Source organism: Passer montanus, unplaced genomic scaffold, assembly GCF_014805655.1.
Source record: "Passer montanus isolate IOZ18808 unplaced genomic scaffold, ASM1480565v1 scaffold21, whole genome shotgun sequence".
NCBI lineage: Eukaryota > Metazoa > Chordata > Aves > Passeriformes > Passeridae > Passer > Passer montanus.
In genome coordinates this window covers 14157817-14180348 of record NW_024366703.1, presented here as the reverse complement: position 1 = coordinate 14180348, position 22532 = coordinate 14157817, and the positions used below count along the sequence as shown (strand labels likewise).

General features: G+C 43.1%; 1 protein-coding gene across 2 annotated transcripts in view; it reads right to left on the bottom strand.

Annotated features, from left to right (window-relative positions):
• Positions 1-22532, bottom strand: part of GRK5 (G protein-coupled receptor kinase 5) — a 156675-nt gene that overhangs the window by 21651 nt on the left and 112492 nt on the right. Inside the window, exons 5-9 of one of the 2 annotated variants that reach the window (XM_039709375.1) lie at positions 11800-11900; positions 8847-8939; positions 6674-6737; positions 5397-5537; positions 4110-4300 (exon numbers count right to left, since the gene is read on the bottom strand). In XM_039709375.1, the coding sequence (XP_039565309.1) occupies positions 4110-4300; positions 5397-5537; positions 6674-6737; positions 8847-8939; positions 11800-11900 (590 nt within the window). Of the gene's footprint in view, positions 1-4109; positions 4301-5396; positions 5538-6673; positions 6738-8846; positions 8944-11799; positions 11901-22532 lie in introns of both variants that reach the window. The other variant, XM_039709376.1, reaches the window with a different exon arrangement.

Sequence of the window (22532 nt, the reverse complement as noted above, 5' to 3'; positions counted from 1 at the left end):
CAATCTGCTGGGCTCAAATTTTCTATGTCTGGCATCTGAGTCAGACCAAATATGTGAATGTATGTCCATGCACTTGCACACATGTGCAGTATTTTTGAGTATGGAAAATGCAGGGCAGAGGGGAGAATGCTGTGCCCAGATTAAGATTATTCTTACAAGCATTTGTGAAACTCTAGTGCCTGTGTGGTTTGGAGCAATGCCATGAAAATGGGCAAGGTGGTCAATCTGATGTCAAAGGTGTGCCTTTTACTGTTCCTGAAAAAAAAACTCAAAAAAATCCCCAGATCTGGGCAAGGCATAAACTTCTGAAGTAAATAATCTGTTTTCATATATTTAGCAGAGCCTTGGCAGATCATTCTTCTGAAAGGTTTGTCTGCACAAAACCTCCTCCACCAGCTGCTGCTTTGAGCTGCTTCCCAGCCCAGCCACGCTGTCCCCTCCTTGACCAAGGCTGTTTTCCAAACCTTTCCAAGCCCAGCACAGCTCTGCAGCTGCTGCCACTCTTGGGCTGCTGTTGAGGTGGGAGGCAGGCAGGCTCCTTCCCATCCTGCTCCTGCAGAGAGGGAATGAAGCCAGCCCAGGAGGGGGGACCAGAAGTGTCAAGAGGGGGAGATGGACATGCTGGGCAGGGAGTGTCCCAGAAGTGCCCCAGGACTGGGCTATGCTGGCCTCAGCCTGAATGAGGCACCAGCAGCTGGGTGAGGCAGGGAAAACAGCATTGCTTCAATTCACCACATCATGCCCTGGCTTTTATCTAAACACAGTGCTCAGCCTGGTGCAAATCCAAGCCCTGCTTGGCCTCTTCTTTTTGTAAGGCCTCCTTGCATCTGTGAACCAGCTTGGTTCTGGTAACTTCCCAGCAAGAGGCATTTCTGTGCAAAGAGCAAAGAGAGGGTGTGTCTTCCCAGCAAGAGGCATTTCTGTGCAAAGTGAGGGTGTGCACAAGAGAAAGCCTTGCACCAGGGCACGGGGCAGAGCACAGAGCCTGTCCCACCTCTCAAGCTGCACCACTCCAGTATCATGAATTTTCCTGTATATGAAGAGGGGTATTTTATAGTTTTGACAATGCCAAAGTTGGAATTTTGAAACTTGCCTTGTTTTTATTTATGATTTCAAGGAAGAACACAGAGCTCTGTGAGTAATCTCTTCTTGCTTGCTTCAGACGTTCCTGACCTCCAAGATAAACCTCACCCCATGCCCAGTGGTACCAAGCCTGCTTTTCAAACAAACAATGCTGAAATATGTGAAGGGCAGCTGAACACTGAGGAGAAGCTGTGATTTTGTTTAACACACCACTGAGGGCTTTCCCTGCCAATCAGCAGAACGTTTCCAGTGCTGGAGCAGCATGGTCAAGGGCATCGGCTATTTATTTTTGAAAATAGGTTCTGAATCCTATAAGAATCATTCCCTTGAAGAACTCAGCCTTCATCAATTATTTCATCTTCTGCTCAGCAGTTATTAGTCCCATTTGAAACTGTAACTGGGGGCCAGTGATAAGAATCTTATGTGCAACTTGGGAAATTGTTGTCTTAGAATGAAAAAATGGGAGACTCCACAAGGAATCTGAGAACATCAGTTCAGTTCTTAGGGTCCTCTGTGATTCAGGGCAATTGGAGAAAGCTTTCCTCCCCCTCCCAGGCATCAATTGTCATCCCTGTTTTCAGGCTTCTGGCTCCTCAAGATCAAGGCTGGCTTCCTTTGCATGGCTAGCACTTCCAAGGGTTCACGACTGAAATGTCCAGGAGGAATAAAACTCCCTGGTGGACACACTGACATATAAAGCTACTTCCCAAAGACTCAGCTTCCCATTTGTAAAGTAGCCTTGCCCAAACATACTGAAACATAAACTGCTGGCACTGTGCCCATGCTCAAAAGGCAATTGTTTGGCTGTGCAGGGCAGCCTAAACAACTCAATTAATCACTTTGGACAAGGCTTTACCATGTATTTGTGCAATGCCTGGGACAATGTGAGCTTGATGCTGACTGGAGCTTCCAGGCATGGCTGTAGTATGAATTTTTAAAAACTACATACATGAAAAATATTTATATAAACAAAATTTTAAATATATATAAAAAGAAACATATAAAATGATAAAATAAAAATACAAATACATAATATAAATTATGAAATATAAATGAATAAAAATAAACAACATATATATAGAAATAATTTGAGGAGAACCAGCAGCTTTTTACATTTGCTTTCCACAAGCAACCAACCGGTTGACCTTTACTAACATGATGCAGTTGAGAAATGTAGCACAAGTGCCATGTTTGACAGGGGAATTCTGAATGAGATAAATCTGACTCTGAGCCTGGTTGTTCTCCCGGGTCACGTCTGCAGCGTGCGTCAGCAGCAGCCCAGGAGATGGGGATGCATTTTCCAACGCCGTGATTTACTCAGGAGCATTTTGTTTAGAGAAAATGAAATTAAGTCTGAAGAATAAGTGTTTTGTGATGAATTATTCGCCTTGAGAAGGCAGTAGCATTTAGCTGCTATTTTTTATTGACCTATATAGCACTTCTCACGGGTCCCCAACACGCTGCGCTGTTACAAATGAGGGGTCTCTGCAGATGCTCCTGACATACTGCTAGAAAATGTCACCTACAAGGATGTAGTATCATTCATCACCAAAATGAATGTGCCATCTGAGGTGTAAAGTAGCAGCTCTTTTAAGAGTAGCATGAGAACTCCTGCTTAAGGAAGTAGGTGCCGTTTCTCTCAGAGCCACGCACTATTTTATGTGGCCAGATCTGATTTGTTCTATTAGAAAATGAAATTAGTATGGCATTTTACCAGCCATGTTATGAATGCACCAGTCATTCTTTTCAATAAAATATGATTGTGAAACACTACACTACCTCCTAAAATGTTTGAAAATGTGGTAGGAGGTTTTCTAAGGGAAAAGGAAGCCAGACACTTCACTTATGATTTGATTTTTCAATTGACGTTAGACACTTAGTACCATTTAGTTCCTTGGGGAAAGAAAAAACTTCCTTCTTGGGTGAGCACCAACTAAATCAGCATGTTATCTGTCTGCCCTCTGTGTGCCAGCTAGCAAGATGCAAGGCAACCAAGTGTCAGTTTGTTAAGAGATCTCCAAAGGAACAATATTGCAATTTCTATGCATACAAGCACATGCATCATATGTATTACACCCAGGCATATAAAATGATTTAAAGTGTGGCTTAGCTTTTAAAAATAGCATCTTATTGTCTATTAATCATTGTCCTTGGAAGTTCTTTCATCAATTTACAGGCCCTCTTCTGCTGTGAATGCCAACAATGATGATTTCACAAGCGGGGATGATGAAGACAAACAAGAACCGTTGTTTACAACTACAGTGGCTGTTGATTAAAAAAAATAAATCCTCGTGGAGTCACAAGAACTCTGTCTGCAATCTGCTTGCTTATCCAGCCTGCCCTGGAAAAGTGCTTGTGTAGAGCTGGAAGCCAAACTGGAAGCTGAGAACTTGGGATCTGCCCTCCTGGAAGCGGCAGCGGCGGCGCCGGGCAGCGCGGTGCCCGCTGGCTGCACCCATGGATGGGGGGATGCTGCCAGCAGGATGCCTCTGTGGTGTGCTGGGAATGGGCCCCCTTCCACGGCTGGCACACCAGGGTCACCATGATCCCATCCAGCTAATCACACTCACACCAGTGGAAATCCATGCCCTCTGTGGGACTGCGTGCCCTCTGCAACAGAAGTTTTCCCACACCTGACATGCTGCAGCCCCTCGTGCAAAATAATCTAACTAATTAAAATAGAGGCTTGGATGGAATGATCTCCATTTCATCCCAGCTAGGAACTCAATTCCTTAATGAAATCCCTTTAAAGGAACTGCCATCATTTTCTTCTGTTGCCCAGTGCACACTGAGGTAGGGTTTGGGGAGCTTTGTGCTAGTTCTGGATAATTTAGACAGGATGTATTTAGGGAAGCAACTGCTTCCTTCCATGATCACTGTATCATGCTGTATTTATACAGGGCTCTGCAAAATTTCAGCCAAAGCACTCAGGCATCTCAGCTGTGCAGCACCACAACAAGAAGGGAAGAAGCAGACAATTCTTTCCTACCCAGAACAGACATCCTAGAACTCTAGAGGGTGCTTACCTGTACACAGTGTTTTCTCTGTGAAGGTCTTCCAAGCCACAAAGAATCTCTGCTGCATAAAACAAAGCTCTTTCCTCCTCGAAGCCTGGGTTTCCCATGTTGTAGATATGAAACTTCAGGTCACCTCCATTCATTATGGTCAGAACTAAACACAGTGCGTCCTTTGTTTCATAGGCATAGGCTAAATTGACCTAGAAAAACATTTGCAGAACAGTTGTGACAGTTCAGATGGCTGCTAAGAAGAAAGTGCTAGCTCTTCATTAAAGATGCTCTCCAGAAAATGAAAAAAAAACTACATTGACTGAATTTGGTATAAGCTTTCTTACAATGACAAAAACATATTTTAAAAGTAGGGAAAAATCAGATGTTAGGATTCTACAGATTAATTTGTGGAATCCAGCCTATTTATTACCAGAAACCCTCAAGGCTCAGATGGCTTCAGAGGCTGGACAAACATACTAATTCCAGGCATATTTTCCCATGTATGAGAAATGTCAGTAATCAAGGGAATCTACACCTCCTGCTGCACCGTTTTGCATCTCAGTGAGCTCCCTGGGCCAGACTGAAGGGCCAGACACCACAGTCCTGGGGTGATCAAATTGACTATCACGGAAATGTGAAGGTCAGCAGCATCCCCGGAGTGTCTGGTGGGTGCCCAAGGACCAGCCAAAATCCACCCACCACTTTTGAATATGTGCCATCCTGTGGCAGAGGCAAGTAAACATGTAAGCAAACACCTTGCATCTGCTGTACACACAGTGTTTCCTCAAATAAGTATAAAGAACATGACAGATGCTGAGATAACAGCTTTTTTCTTTTTCTAAATCTAAGGCAAGTTTTAAAGCTGGCACAAGAGCTGGTGTGACTCAGGGGAGCCCTGTATCAGGCCAGCCAGCTCCACCTCACTGCTTAGATGCCTCTGCAAGCCAGTCTCATCTGATCTGTTTGGGTTGAATTTCCTTCAGTCTCCTCCAAGCACCTCTCTCCCAGACCCTGGGAATTCAGGTGATCACACTGGATAAGAATAGCTCGTCCTGATGCAGCTGTGATGCAAGCCAAGACTCTGAAACACATCATGCTCCCATGGCAGGCACAGGCCCCTTGACTGCTGCACTTCTCACGGACCAGAGACTACAATGAGACTCAACAAAGGTGCACAGAGCAGGGCTAAGGTGCACAGCAAAGGGATTCAGCTTCTGGCACCTTTCCAGGAGCAGGAGATGGAGGAGGCACTGGATTCAACCAGAACAGGTGAGCAGGGAACCACGGAGCTCAAACAATACTCACTACAAACTGACTATTGACTTTTTCTAAAATCTGCTTCTCATTGAGTGCCATGGATTCGCCTTTCCTCTTCTTGATCCTCTTCTTCTCTAATCTCTTGCAGGCGTACATCTTCCCCGTGGCTCGCACTTGGCAGGCGCAGACCTGCAGACGGAGCACAACAATTGCCGCGTAATTCCAACCAAACGTGTATCTGGGCTGTGCTTTTCTCCCACCATCTCCTCTGCTTTGGTCCTGCTTTACTCCTCACCATCTCCTCTGCTTTGGTCCTGCTTTACTCCTCACCATCTCCTCTGCTTTGGTCCTGCTTTACTTCTCACCATCTCCTCTGCTTTACTTCTCACCATCTCCTCTGCTTTACTTCTCACCATCTCCTCTGCTTTAGTCCTCACCATCTCCTCTGCTTTAGTCCTATTTTACTCCTCACTATCTCCTCTGCTTTACTCCCCACCATCTCCTCAGCTTTAGTCTTGTTTTACTCCCCACCATCTCCTGTGCCTTGGTCCTGCTTTATTGCTCTCAATCTCTTCTGCTTTACTCCCCACCATCTCCTGTGCTTTAGTCCTGCTTTATTGCTCTCAATCTCCTCTGCTTTACTCCCCACCATCTCCTGTGCCTTGGTCCTGCTTTATTGCTCTCAATCTCTTCTGCTTTACTCCCCACCATCTCCTGTGCTTTGGTCCTGCTTTACTCCTCACTACCTCCTCTGCTTTAGTCCTGCTTTATTCCTTCCAATCTCCTCTGCTTTATTCCCCACCATCTCCTGTGCTTTAGTCCTGCTTTACTCCTCACCATCTCCTGTGCTTTACTCCTGCTTTACTCCTCACCATCTCTTACTCCCCACCATCTCCTGTGTTTTAGTCCTTTTAAGGCAGCTTAGCGAGCCAGGCCTAGGCGGGGCCAGCTGGGGCACTGACTACTGTTTCCAAACCTGCCGCGGAATATTGGTTTAATTATTTCACTTTCCTCCGCCTGCTTCCTCTCCCACCTCCCTTTGTCTGTGCGGGTTTTAATCTCTCAGTCTGCACCTCCCCTGCCTCTGCTGCCACCTCCAGACACCAGGAAAATACAAATAAGGGTGTGACTCCAATTCCACTGTGAATGCAACAGCCAACACAAAACAACTCTCAAAAGTGTCCTTTTGAGATTATGGTGTCATGAGGGGTTAAGTAGAACTGTCAGCAATTAATGTAAATCAGCCTCTGTCACATCAGGCTCCTGTACCTGCAGTGCCTAAAAAGTAAGAACCACTCTTAACAGAAAATTTCATAATTACTCACCTCCCCAAAGCCGCCTTTCCCCAGTACCCTGTACTGCCTAAACGTGTTTTTTGTTACTGGTTGCCTGGAAGAAAAGGAAATAAATAAATAAACCCCCCCACCACACTATGTTTAATGCGCTCTCTGTGATTTATTTATTTCAGAGCATACTTTTGAAAAGCAAAATAGATAAATATTATATAATCCCATTATTTCAAGGTAATCATATAATATAATATAATATATAATTACGTAATTACATTACTTCAATACTATGTATGGCTTGAACTTTTCAATTCCAACATATTAAGCTGTAATAAAATACAACACATTAGTGAGTCATCAGTATAATTTCTGCTAGCATCTTAGGACCAAGGAGGGTTCTGAATCTCCATTATACAGCTTTGGCCTTTGTTAAGCAAAGAGGAAGCCTGAGATCTTCCAGTGAGATATTAATTCCCATGACATATAGGGTGGGCTAACTCATTGCTTTGCTTGGCCAGCAAGATGAGAAAAAGAGATCCAAAATTCAAACCACCAAAAAATACTTTTGTTGTGTTAAACAAACCATGAAATTCATATGAATCAAAGGCAAAAACAATCCTAGGAGAGATGGATTTGTGTGACATTTGCAGGCTGGGAGAGCAGGAAAACAAGACCCAAGCCAGTCCATTCCCTCTGGGCTACCTTCTTCCTGGGGGAGCATCATGGGCAAGAAGGGATCAAGAGCAAAATTCAATAAGTCTGTACTGGAGGGCAGAGTGCTCCCCATCACTTGACATGATCCCTACACAACCTCCCAGGCTTCCCACAAAATCTGCTCCACCAGAACAGCTCCAGCTCTACACCAAACTTTTACTTTGCTACTGTAAAAGTTTTTTAACGTGACAGAAGAGGAATTCCAGGTTCAGCGAGATCCCATTGTTTTTCCAGCCCCAAGGTTTGACAAGGATGCCAGCAGTGGATTTGGACACTCCTGCTCTCCTGGCTCCCCTCCTGGGCAGCCAGCCGGCAGAGGGAGCACAGCAACGTGGCTGCTCCCACCACAGGGGGGATGAGGTTGATGACAATGAAGAATAAATGCTGAAGAAAATCCTTTCATTAATGCCCATTATTGTTTTCCAAAGTAGGGGAAGAATAGTATGCAGACAGCAAAAAACTAGAAGAGGAAAATATGTTATTTTCAGTATTCTGTGAGGCTGCTGCAAATGCTTTTGGGGTTAAAAGCAACAATTAGTAGTGATAGCTACATGTTCAGCGATGTCCCTGGAATTAATGGACTCTGTGACTGCTCCTTTAGAGCTGATCACTCCATGCTACTAACATCTCTTTGCTAATCCTAAAAACAATTCTCCCAGCTTCTTAAGCCAGGCATATCCAATAGCTTGTCACACTTGTTGGGGGAATGGAAAAAAAAATCCTCAAAGCATTGCAGAAAATTCCTTATCCCTAATGTGAAAACAGATAGGGAATAGCCTGGCTAGAGATGAATCACTCAATGTTTCTTTAATTGAAATGGAAGAGTAAATGCTGGGCTCAGTAAAGATGGCATGTGGAGCATGTCTTGGCATGAAATGGCTCTTCCCTCTGCCCACCCCTCCTGAGCAGCAGCTTTGTAGCTTTCCAGGGAGAGGAACTGGCACAGCTCCTTTGATCTGGAGGCGTCCTGCTGACACACACCGCTCATGGATCCGGCCCTGGCTCATCCGCCGTAATTAATGCCATTTGTGGAAAATGGGGCTTCTCCCAGCTCAAGGTCACTGTCACCCAGCAGTGACCGTCTGCTGCAGCTCTCCCTGACAAGGGAAAGGCACAAGCCCTTTCCTTGCAAATTAATACCCACTAAGGCTGCCTGGTTATTAAATGTGCTCAGGAATGTCCAGCCAATAAATACAGCGAGAGGATCTATATGCCACATTTTTCCTCTCTTCAGAGTGATTTAATAACAGTGACAACTGGTCCAGACAAAAAGTCACCATATTCAGAGGGTAGCTAAACAGAAAGACAGCTGAAGTTGCAGAGTGTACATTAATCATACCTAATATGTTTAGTGTACCTAAGCCCATTAAATGGTCCAACACTTGAGCTGTAGAAGCAAACATTATCAACTGTGAGATATTCAGCATATTCGACAGACTTTGCAAGTAAACATAAACATTTTTATTTATTTTTATTAAAAAAAAATGACACTTACCTTTCCAACCACTTCCACTGGAGAAACCTGTCGAAGTACATGCTGTTTAGGTACTCTTGGAATGGTTCCCCACTGAGATGGTCAAGGACAGATCTATCTCAGATGAAAAGGATATATAAGCATTTTATAATCCTGAACTTTGAGCAAAAGAGAAATAAAACAAGAGGAGAAAAGTCCAAAGTTCTTGTATGGTAGGATTATGCTATTTCTATTTTATTTTGCACTTTATTTTGTACTTTATTTTGCTCACTGTTTCAACATAGAAACAAAGTGATGTGCTTGATGTATTTCATAACAGGAGGCCTCATACAAGCTGAATACTGGTGTTGCTTGCTGAAAATTATCAGGGCAACTCCCACTGGCTTTAATGGACTTTTACAGAGATTGTTAGCCACCACACAGTGAATGTCTTTGCTTCTGTTAGTAAACTGAAACAATATCCTCAGGAACTGAGCTCCTAAACTTTGAGGGATGTTTACATCTGGATAGAAAATTTCTGGCTGAAGCCCATTTCTATTAAAGAGAGACCATCTGAGGCATCATTTTGAGCAAAAATATCAGTTTCAATTCCTGTTATATAGAAGAATTACTACATGTGACTAAAGTCAAAGGGGATTTCCTAACAGCTATGTGCTTTGTAGAGTAAAACAGAGGAAAGAAAAGTCTGAACAGGAATGTGGATTTGCTTCTGGATCAAGAAAAGAATTTTGGGGCTCACGCAGTGGATGGAGCCTTTTGAATAATGGAAAGAATAAAGGAATAAAAAGGTCAGTCTGCAAATGTGAGAAGAAAGTCTGCTGCTTGTGGCAGGCAGCAAACAGCCAGACAGCATCAGGCATCCCATCAGAAAGGCCAAAGGCTGGAACTAAGAAAACATGGGCTGAGCTGGGAGTTGTCTAAAATGAAGGTGGTCACGTTGTTTAACAACTGCTGGTGCTGGTTCTTGCTTTGCTTGCTGGGGCTCCTGCATCCACCTCTGCTGGCAGCATTGGCAGGACACAAGTTGGGTTTGGGTGAAAAGTGCCCAAAGAAATGAGCATTTCTGTCTGGGTGTATACAGACACATCTGTGTCCATGTCTAAGGGCATGCAGACACATTGCCAGATCTTGCTGGAAGGAGGAAATCCTCTCTGAATGACTGCTGTAGTCTGGGGATGGATGGTCTATGTCTTGCCCTGGGGCAGTTCTCTGAGCAAACAAGTCACCATGAGTAATGTGTCTCCTCATTTCAGTTCCTCCTCCTTCATGAGCTAGTATTTTTGGAATTTCTCAGCTGTTACAATATTATTATTTTTTTTTAATGCTTGTACCACCAGTTTGGAGAAGGCAGGTAATTGCACATGTTCAGTATGCACAAGTCAAATTTTTGCTGTCTTCATTAGCTTTGACTGGACACAGATCATAAGAGCTCATAAGAGTTTCCCTTAATGGATTAAAGATTACAAAATAAAATAAAAAGTAAGTCTTAATTTATTTTAACAAATGTCCAAATTCAACATCAGAATTCTAGGTGATGTTGGCAGAGGGCAGGAGCAGACAGTCAAAATATTAAAGCTAAAAGCAGAAGTTACATACATACACTTTTCTTGCAGATTTTTATCTATGAAAATGTGAATAGAACTCATCCCATCCCTGTTCCTCCAGGACAGCAGGCTTCGTATTTGTATGTGTACCTCCCTTTACTGGTCTGACTGCAAACCCTTCCAAAATTAATACCATTCAGTACCAGTAAATACCAACAGCAATTTTAAAAAAAACTTCCTTTTGACCTCATTTTAGTCTGTGTGAAATGATCAGCATATTTATTAACAAGGTCCCAAACCTGGCTCATTCCTGGGTTTCAGCTGGGATGAAGGAAGGAGCCTGCATTAAGTGGTGCCCAGTGCTTGCCCTTTCCATTCAGTTAATTAAAAGCTGCACGTATTTTAAAAGAACAATAGCTGCCTTTCAGCAGTTGTTTGCTTTTTAGTTCCCCTCTTTGGCAGCAACAAAGTGCATTTTAGAGGGAACTGTCAGCTTTCAAACCGATTTGAGCGCTGGAAACAGGCACCAGGGGGGTTTGTGTGGAGCACAGCTCTGCCTTTGTCACTGGGACTGGCACCCACAAGTGGTGCGAGCCACAGAGCATCTCTGCAGGACACCAGGCCCATGCAAGGAAACTGCCTGTGCTACAAGGGAAGGCCAGAAATAACCCACAGCTCCTACCAAGGCAAAGAATAACTGGAACCAGAAAAGGTCAATGAAATGAGTCAAAACAATGAATGACAGCGGAGCAAATTTTACAAATCCCCATTACATCACCCAGGGAAAACAAACCCTGCTCAGCCAGAAACCACACGGGCCCGCGTGCCATGGTCCCTCCTTTTCATATTTTTATTGGTTTATGATCTCGGGGCAGGGTTTGCAAAGGCAGATTGCATACCTGGAGCTTTAGCACATAATGGCACAAATCGCTGCAGAAACTGATAAGCCTTTTCCCAGACAAAGGGGGAAATAATGCACGTTGGTTTGAGCGCCACAGGCAGACAGAAAGCATTAAAAAAGCCCCGTTCTCCTGGTGAAGATTTTCTGGAAAAGCCATGCGGAGCAAGTTTGCACATTCCTCTGTCTAAATGGACTGTATAGCCACTTAATTTTTATTCACTTTGAAACAGAGATGTTTTCTTTGGATCCATTATCATTGTAGCTCTTTTCACACAGCATGAAATCCACGGCTGGTTTACTTGGCTGGAACACTCTGTCAAATACCTGAAACAGTAAGTGCCTGTGTGTATGGCATATAATGGCATGGAAATATTTATTATATTTTGTTCAGATGAAGTGACTTCACCGCTTGTCAGCTCTGCCTCAAGGACTGTGAGCAAAGATACCTGCCTCAGGTTCAGGCTGAAATGTCTCTACTGCCACATTCCTCACAAGCTGCTGGCATCTTTGGGTGTCGTGTTATACTTACTTTGTGCAGGGAGAGAACAGCTCTTTGCAGGGGCTGTTTTTGAGTTTCTCCTCTGTCTGCTGGATGAGTTCTTGACTGACTTCGGGAACATAGGCTGGAGACTGGGGAGAGAAGAGAGGGGCACATTAACTCTCCACGAGGTGCAGATTCTGCTCTCTTAACGTGTGAGAGGCACATTCATTATTTATGCCCCTGAGCTGCTTCCATTCAATTCCAGCGGTTGTGTAAAAGCAAAGGAGCTTTACGTCAAAGAGCAGTAAAATAGGATACCGTGGCAACTCGCTCCACATTCCACTCTATCCTCACATTGCTTTTCTGCCTTCTCCGGTACTTTCACCTCCTTGCCCAGCCTCATGAATATGCAGGACCCACTCCTTGCCAATTCTTTGAACTGCTCCCTTGCATCCCATGAAAAATGTGCTGGCCTGAACTGTGTACAGCCCATTCTATTAAACAAAAGAGAATTTGCCCAGTATTTTCACTTCATGGGTAATTCATTGTGCTGTCTGAAAAATCAAATTTTTTTTTTTTCTTTTTTTTTTTTTTTTTTTTTGACCAGCACAGCAAAACAAGAGCAGAGCATTGGTACTTGTTGATATAGATCTACATCTATCTATATATTAAAAAGTTGTTCACAAAAGTATCTGGACACCTTAACTCATCCTTAGACAAAAATAATTCAGCAGCTTTAAAATAATAATTTCAGAAAGGAACTTTGCCAACCAACCACATGCATTCTTTTCATCCTCTCCTCCCTTTAGAGAGAATGTATATTTGTATATTCAACCCTGAAAACTTTACCAAAGAGAGGTCTCTTGCAATATGCCTTGATGGTTAACCAGTTTAGGACTTTTGGGACTAATTATCTAAAAAGACAGTTTTTTAGGCAGTCCACATTCTTACACATTGAATGTATCCTGTAATTATATTACAAAGTGTATATTTGTGTGTGTTTGCACCTATTTAAAGGTATTTCTCCCATGTACATGAAAGTCCCTTTACATAACCAATTTGGTTATGTAATAACCTGGATTTGGGTATTTTCAACAAACTCAGCCATAGATGGTAAAATCCTCTTCCCTTGCAGAAGCCTTAATGCTCAGTAAGGTCCCCCATCCATGCCCACAACCACCAGCTGTGCTGAGTGGGTGGGGCACAGAGCATCATCCCTCATTCCTGGCCAGATGTTCTCATTAACTCACCCCTAGTCAGAGATATCTTGGCAAGCACTGGAATGCATTGCAGGCAGAGTTCAAAAACACTGGGAATGAGGACAGGGGAAGGGGCAGAGGTGGAGCCACAGAAAATCTCCAGCATGTTGAAAGCTGAATTAAGTCTTTTATCTTTTCCTTCCCACTGCTGAAATATGAATATGATCCTGGTTGTGACATGAAAAAGTAAGTTTGTTCCACTTGAATGTTTTTAAATGGGAACATGGTTTACAGAACTGTCTCTGCAGGCTGTGCAATGCACTCTCACTGCTCAGCCTTGACAGACAATCTGCAGAGCGTGCTGGGGACACCTCTGACCTCACTGAAATGTTTCCTCATTTCCTCCATATATTCCTCCATTTCCTCAGCAAAAGATATCTAGGGAACACCCACTTTTAATCACAGACAGAGTAGTTTAGTAGTAATTAAAGAGTCTCACGGTTTCTTGAGAGGTAGATCAGCCCCTCATGTTAACATCTAAAAGGTAGAGACTGAGACAAAGCCAGGCTTTCTCAGCTTGATTGACCACTGACGTAACTGTACATGCCCACAACAAAATCTAAGTTTTAGTTCAAGAGAGTAAGTAGAGGCAAGAGGGAAGCAATGAAAGAACTACACAAAAACTTCCTGTTTTCCAGTCCTACAGCACTGAAACTACTGGGGAAAAGACAGGAAAGCAGATTAAACCAAAGGCTTTTAAAGCAATATTCAGATATGAACAAAAGCTTAATGATTAGCAGTATTCCAGTTGATTTTGGCTAGAAACCAGATGAATGAATACCTTTAATTTACAATTTATGCACTCAGTGGATACACATTTGCACATACATGCTCTCTGGCAGCCCAAAGCTGGTAGGTGGCTGTGTGAATCCAGTGGTCCAAGCCCTGGGTCAAGATGATAATCTCTCTGATTTACAGGGAACACAAACACCCTGAACTCCATGGTTTTGGGGCTGCTGTGGACCAGGAGTGTTTCTGATGTGAATGGAGCAGCACTTCAGTAAAATCCATTCCAGAGCCTCTAACTGACGTTACTACGGACTACATCTGGAACTTGTTCTGCTTTTAGAGGTCAAGACAGGAATCCAAAAGCTAAGTACTAAACTGCATAATTAGTCATTTAGACCAAGTGACCTGATTCTTACTCATGCCAGGCAATTTCATCTCCCATTGGGAATTAATTTCCCAGTGGAAGGTAAACTGCCTTGAGGTTAGTGTTGAAGATCATGCCCATGACACATTAGTGGAGTACTAATTCCATCAAACTTTGTCTGAGATCAAAGTACATTTTAAAAAATAAATTATAAGCATCAGCTAACTCTTATTCATAAAGAGGAAATTAAATTATTGTAGTGAAAGGGGGGAAGAATGAGCAAAAGAAATAGTAAGTAAGACAATGTGGGAAGTATTTAAAAATGACACAAACTGTGATTCCTCTCTCCAAGTTTGTGGGAGATACAGTCACCACTGGTTTTTCAAAACCACTCATTGCTGACCTCTGAATTTTTACTTCCTCTGCACAAACTTGAGCAAGGTAACAATGTCAAGGTAGGCAAAGACATGGACTCACTGAAATCCCATGCCTGGACTAAAGCCTTAGAGTGCAGTGCAAACACTTCCCTAGCCCACTCCATTTTCTACAACAAGGAATAGAGGTTTGTTTTGGTTTTTTTTCCCAGAGGCTGATAATTTCCAAAGCTTCTGTAGACCCAGCAAAACATTTTGTGCCATTCTGCAGCCCTTCACAGAGTTCAGGGCACCACAAGCCTGGGAAGAACATACCCAACCCTTCCCAACTCTGCCTGCAGCTCCAGGGTGCCTTTGCATGACCCTTCCTGAGAATATCCTTGAGACTTCCCAGTTCCCACTGCTCCCATTAAACAGCCATGGCTGCCACTTTCCCTGTGTGAATATTGTGCATACCCACAGCCTTCAGAAGTTCAAACAAAGCCAGAAACAATTACAACCCCAAAACCCAACCCACCAACCTACTTTTGCTCCCCTGGAGAACCATTAGGCAGCACAGGTTATGCGTGCAAGGAAGCCTTTGGATCCCAAGAGTGAAAGCTTCCTAAGGTAACACTTTGGCCATTTACAGATGAAAAAGTTGCTTCTTCCCTGGAGAGGTGCAGAAGATTTCTGCAGCCACAATGAAATGGTTATTAACACCATTCTCCTGCTGCATTATGGGCAATGGCTGTAAAAGCAAATTTGGCTTTTACAAGGGAACAGAGACACCTTTTCCAACATATTAAATGTCCTGTGGTAGCTAGGAGAGCCATACACCGTGATTAAAACCATTACATCTGAGCTTGTGACAAAGAATATTCTGCTAACTCCTCAGAAACACCTGCAGAAACCAGTTACACTTTCTTGCATTCAAAACAAAACACTGGGGAGTTACAAGTATAGCTCCATATTTCCCCTAATGGCTATTCTGTTTCCTGAAGGCAAAGAAAGAGATTCTTAATCTCACTTACAATAATGTAATCAGAAATTATGCCAGTCAAACTAACTGATTAACACTAGGGCAAGGCAGATTCATGGCAGCACAAGATGTGCTGAAGTTGATCCTACAACAAAAATTTCTCTCATCACATTATCGTTATTGATCAGACATTTTAATAATAGTCCAAAAGTCCACAATACTTTTACCAGGTTTTAACCAAAATCTCCTACCTCCTGTACCTTCTCTTTTATGGCCAGAAACTAAAACCCCTCTACAAATATTTTGCTGGCATGGCAATACTCCATTTTATGATACTCTCCCATTTAATTTTTAAGAAAAGAATGCACAACAAGGAATTGTGTTAGTGGTTATTTGAGAAACAAGAAATGGATTTTCAGTTACTTCTGAGTGTTATTAGCCCACCCTGAGAAAAGTCTCCTCTTTTAATTTTTCTTTTCTGTCTTTAGAAAAGAGCTCCTCTCAGATGCTCTTCCCTTTCCATTAATGGCATGAGAACAGCTATCTGTCCGTCCTTGCTCAGGGTTAGTTGTGTTCATGCCCACAAAAGGTCTGGATGTCAGCAGGGCCCTGTCTAGCAGCAGTGTCAGGTGCTGCCCATGGCCTGGCACCCCACTGAAGTACTGAAGAGTAGCAAAGTCTGATTCAGACCAGATGAGAGCTTCCAGGCTCTGTGACTCCCCATCATCTGTTATTTTGAATGTCATGTTGCATCGCTACACTTTAAAACGCGGCCTCTCCTTTTCTGACAGCTCTGTAAGTTTTGCTACAGGCTATTTCACCCAGACCTCCAAGACCCAGTCTTTGCTGAGTTCACTGAACAGGACAGCCATCAAAAAACCTCTCTAAAGTCATCTCTCTGTGTTTGCCATGCGACTCACAGCATCTCTCAGTGCTTCCCCTGCGACTGTGTGGGGACATCCGACCTTTTGTTGATCTATCAGCAAATCAAACCCTTTATCAAACAAGCTGAAGTGCTGGCAATACCAAGGGAGGCATTCTCTTTTACTTTTTTAACAGATGTGTTATTTGTTCTACCTTTTCTTACGAGATAAGAAACATTTCCAAACATTTACTGTGCATGACCTCGGTCAAGACGTGGTGAGCCACAGGCATCGCCTCCGCACCTGTGGGAGTGAAAGCAGCCAGAAGAGATTGCCACTTCCAAGCAACAGAAGCATTTTCCTGGCAGCCCAGCAGCTGGGGTTCGCACTTGTGGAACTGGGGTGAGGGGGGAAGCAGGTGTCCCCAGTTATTCCCAGAGCAGATGCACGCACACACAAACCCGCGTGGGCAGAGCTGGCTCACCGTGTGCAACGCTGCTGTTCCCATGGGAAAAGTGCCCACATGACAGAGTGGACTGAGAGGGGTGTCTTGAGGATCCAGCTAAAGACATATCCAGCTGGGGTCACCACCATTTGAGAAACCCATAGAGAGCTGACAAGAGCACCAAGTGCCAGGAGTGCTGGGAAACATGCTCAGGAAAAAAAAGCCCAGAGGAAAACACTGAGGAATCTTAGAATCTGTTTATGCTGGAAAAGCAAGGGTGAAACTTGATAAAGGTCTTTTAGTATAGAAATGTTTTTAATAAAAAGGGCAGGGATCAATTATTCTGTGTATTCTGCTCTGCTCTGGGGGAATGATGTGAAGAAATCCACTTAATTGGATATGAAGGCTTTTTATTCTAATTTTTCACACAGAGAAGCAGAAGAACAGGCCTATGAATATTGTGGAATCTGTTCTCAGAGGTCTGAAAGACCTCCAAGGGCACTCAGACATCTGTTGATCATCTAAGTGTATTTGATCTCTGCTCAATGCAAAAGGCTCTTGAGCCCTTTCCCAATCCCTTGTACCAATGATTTTGCAAAACACTGGGCTTCATAAAGCACAGGCACATGGCATGGCCATGAGAACAGATGAAGGGAATTTGTTTGCTGAGTGCTCACCAAAGGAAACCTGTAGCTCTGAGTAACAGAATAAGAATCTTTGCAAATTAACAATCCTGCTTCAAAGACTTGTCTCAATCATCACTGTCTCCTAAAAAAAAATAAATGACATGGCTTGTAGAACCCTCAAGTTCAGACCAGAAAAAGGGAAAGCACTGAGTTTGGCCAGACTGACTTTGTAAGAAACAGAGCAGGGCCACAGTTTGAAGGTAATTCTTCATCCTTTCACAATGACTTTCTTCTAAGAACCTCAAAATAATAAATCTTCAGTGCAGGATTAAGCCTTCACGAGCTAGGTGGCAATCTCACAATATTTTACAGAACAGTGCACAGGAGGTTGAGAGATGTGTTTTGCAGAAGATTTGATCATCACCTGTGACTGGAATCAAAGAAGTCGCACTGAGATAAATGAAAGCTAGAGATGCTCAGATTCCTCAAATCAGTCCAATTGTCCCTTGCAATTAGTGAATAAAGAATAGAAACCTAGAAGTACAGGCTTTCATTTCATACCAGCTCCTGCCAGTGGATGTGAGTCATCAGGGTGTCTTACAGCACACTGTTCATCACTGCAGAAGCTATATGAACCAGAAAGATTCCACACTCTTTAGATTGAATAGACCTCATGCAAACTTCTGTCACAAACACAACTGCTTTCCTGGCAAGTTTCAGGCATGCAGCTGATACTGAAACATGATGAGTTATTTTAAAAGTCGCTTGCGTAAAATAAATAACGTGCAGCATATGTTATGTTTCAGGTTATGAAAACATTCCACAATAAACTGGCTTAAAACAATTAAAAACGTTTCAGTCAATGGACAAAAGTTCAAGCTGTAACTTTTCTTGAGCTGCCTCTCAAATTGCCTTCCAAGCATTTGTCTTCATGATATGTGTATTTTCAGATGTTGACAGCAATGTTCCACATATAATCTGTTTGAAAATCTCCACACACTCTTGCTACTAGTAGAGACCTCAAAACTATGACAGAAACAGGCTAAAATGAACTTTTTGTGTGAGATGATGCATAATCAGACAAGAAGAGTTCATACACAAAAAACCTGGAAATACTGGCTTTATCCAGCAGTCTAAGCCCCAGCCAGGGAAGTTCCAACCATGCAGCCAGGGACTGACTGAGGGAAAGTGTGAAGGGGCTGACAGGGGGAATCCAAAGCTCTTTTAGGTTGGAAAAGACCTTTAAGATCACTGAGTCTTATCAAGAAATTCAAAGGAGAGCAGCAGATGAGGAAATGGAATGTCTTGGTTGTATTCAGATTTTGGGAAATCAAGGCTGGGCATTCCTGGTGAGGGAAGGGATCCCAGCACTGCCACAGCACACGCAGTCTCCTGATGCCTTTTGGTGTTACACAAAGAAATCTTGGAACATTCTTTTGCCTTTCCCTGTGTCTGATCTTATCTATTCAGTTTGACTGTATGTGTGGTAAACAGCCAATTCTACATCAGGAGCAGCTGCAACACTTTAACTAATCAACTTCTGCATTTTCTTTTTACTTTTTTTTCCCCCCTGCCACAGTCTTCTGAGTCTGTATGAGGAGAACCAGTAAAGTAAAAGGCTTCACAATTCCAGGATATTTGCTTTGAGAGGACAGATGTATGAACTGGCAGTGAGGTGGATGGGGAGCATGGAAGGCAGCTGTGTTATTGGCAGTAATTTATCTATTACAAGTGTGTAGACATGACACCTAAGAATGGGGGCCCATAGTGCCAGGCACTACAGGCACGTCATGGGAGCCAGAGCTTCCAAAGCAAACCAAAGGCACCAGCCCAGGGAGTGGGAGCAGGGGCCAAAGATATGAAATACCTCATCCAGGATTACAGAGAGGGTCACTGGCAGAGAAAATATTGAGGCTAATCCCAATACCCATGGCAGGATCACTTGCTGTATCTGAGTGAAGCAAATCATCAGTGCCTGTCAGCTGTGGGGTTTGTTTTGTAGCTGCAAGCTGATCTGGAGTCATGACAAATCTGTTTTCCCTCATATGCTACTAAACTATCAAAACACATGTTGACACACAGAGAAATACAATGACTGGAGACAGCAGAGCCCTCAGCAAGCAGCTGAGCATGTTCCAGCCTGGAGGGGTTGTACTAATACTGCACAAAGGGCCATGCTACCACCTCAGTCCTGGTGGTAGAGCTGGAGTAGCTTCAGGCTCCCTCACTTGCCCCAGACTCCTCAGGTTACCTCTTGTGCCTCAGCAAGCCCAGCAGCAGAAAAAGGAGAAGTTTTCTCCCTGGGTTCCCAGCATCCTTCCCCTCTGGAGATGCCGTGCCCTTCCTTGGGAAAACAGCAGCCCCTGAGGTTTCCCTTCTGACAAGTGCAGAGGAAGTATATGAATTATTTTTTGGCTCACCTGTTAGTCAGCAACAGGGCCTGCTATCTGGCTACACCTTGTTTTTCCTCCTCTCAGCAGACTTTTTTGTAGCTGCTCCTTTCTAGAAACCGCATTTCTGCTCCCGATAGTGGCAAACAAGCAACTGCCATGCAAATGGTGTGAGTCAACATGTTTCCTACATACAGCTTTTCTCTCCAAAGTGTGGTTTCCTTGGAATGTTGACTTGTTTGATTCAGAGAAATCTGGGGGCATAACCACAACAGGAGTTTCGGAGCAACAAAGGAAAAGACTGCCTAGGCTCAAGAAGGAGAAAATTCTTCCTGGCTCCCGTTGGTGACCAGAGCTTAAACACCCAAAGCCCCATAGAAAGTAATTTTGAAATAAAAAATTGTCCCATGAGACAAAGTTTAGTTGCTTCATCATCTCCTTTTGCAAGTCCAGTGAATCAGCTGCGGACTTTATACTCTTCAATTAAACAGAAACACTCACCGCAATCCCAACCAGCTACGGGGTTTTTGGTACAGCTTATTTTAAGACTCTAAACTGGTCAGCACAGAAGATATGCTTTTGACTTCAATTGGTGAGAAATTTGGCCTCACAAGAAGTGCTTGGCAGGATATTTTCCTGGATCTTCAAACCCTAGTCCTTCCCTACCCATAATTTTAAAATTATTCTTTAGAAACATGCTCATAGAGGTTTCTTCACCAAAGAAACACACTTTTCCTCCTTTCTGTAGACAATAGGTTTATTGGTGGAGGGGTGCTCATAAACCAGCCAGCTGAAATAGTTTTTAATAAATTTGCTTTTAAAGCAGGGGAAGGGAAAGTTTTGTTTTGCTTGTTGTTGCCCTCTTCCTGCCTTAAAAGCATTTTGCACCCAGATTAAAGGATGGAAACAGATGAAATAACCTGTCAGCAGGATGAGGAGGGCAGCTTAAGGAACACAGAAGACAAGGTTTATGTCAAGCAGGATTTTCTGTCCTCCCCACAGTGAGGCTGCTCACAATCCTTTGGAGTGTCACAGAACCACTTTTTTCAGCAGCCCTACAAGCAGCCAGATATTTGATAAAGCTTTTTGGGAGAACAGCATATTCCCACTATTACTAGCAGCAAACATGACAGGACAATTCTGAAAGCTTCTCTTCTCAGGAAGTTTTTTTTCTCTTGTCACATGTGCTTAATAGGTTTGGATAACATCCAGTGTCCAGCCTCTTATCAGGACCTTCCTACCTTTTAACATCCTCCTGCACTGATGGATGGCCTAAACATTAGCAAGCAACCTTATGTTGCAATAGTCATAGCTTGGCTTCCTCTGGTAAACCAAATGTCATTTGTTCCATTAAAAAAAAGAAAAAAACCAAAAAAAACCCAACAAACCCTAAACAGATAAACACTCACTTACAACCTCAATGTTACTGAATGGCTTTCTTGCAGGAAAACAAACAGATCCCTGTTTGAATTCACTCCTGAGACACAAGGCTGTAAACAGGAGTAACCCTTCCCTTGCAGGCTGAAGCCTGATCCACATTGAGCTGATGTTTTGCCATCACTTGCAGGGGGGATTTTATAGAATTTGCCTTCATCTTTTTCCATTAGCAGGTCAAAATCCTGAGGAAACATTTGAATGAAAAAAATAAAAATCCAAAAGAGAGTCCGGGAAGGTCTTGAAAAGAATTAGGAAACAAATTAAATAAACATCAGGCAGGAGCCAGTGGCCCACTCACAGAAAGACTGGAAACACCCAGGAAGGCAAACAAAATCACTGCTGGAAACAGGGCATTCCCACATCACCTGGATCACACAACCCATTAGCAATCATATGGTAACAGCCATCTGCAAGGAACCGGGAGGAAAGACATTTATTGCAGGGAATGACATGCTGTTTGCAGTGGCATATTCCACTCTTCCTCACTTTTGCTTGTTGGACAAACAACATCAGTGCAAGGATAATAAACTTGCTGTTATTGTTAAACTATGCTTGATTTTTGACTCAGGTCAGAGTCTGACTCAGTTAAAAAAAATAGCATACAAGCTGAAGCTTGGCAAGCAGGTTAAATGACTTTTTTCAATGTTGTTGAATTACTGGGAAAAAAACTATTAAACATGAATAGCTTGAAGTGTCACTTATCCACAACTTAAGTATGCTGATTATTTCTAAATCAATTTGTAAAATAAAAGACTTTTTAAAAAATCTCACTTTTTACACTTATCTAGCAATATTTTAAGGAAGTTAAAATATATTTATTTCTGTGAAATTTAAAACCCTGTGATTCCTGGTTCCAAGTTGAAATAGCAGTCTACCAGCTTACTGATTCTTCTAGTTGCATCATCCCAACCAAAGGTGTCAGCCTCAGGCATCTCACTGGAATTTGCCTGACCTGTTCTTGTGAGGCTCCTCAGATGCTGAAGTCTCCAGATGTTTTTCTAGAATCCTCGTTCTGTAATTTCTGTAATAGAATCCTGTAATTTCCTATTACAAGGGAACCAGGTGAAAAATAAAGTATGATTAACTGCCATTCTCACCATGTGCCTCTTCCTTCTCTGCTTTGTTGGGGTTGCCTGTTACTGCTTCTGAGTTTAGCACAAGGAATCCTGAGCTGGGGGAGACATTAGCTGATCCATTGTACTTTTAGCTCTAGAAATCTGAAACTGAACCAACCAGCAAAGTTGCAGCAAGTGGGGGAATGGATGGGCTGTGGAGGTCAGGTCTTCAAAGGACTCCTGAACTGTTGGAAATTGTGCAAAGAAACCTGTGTAGG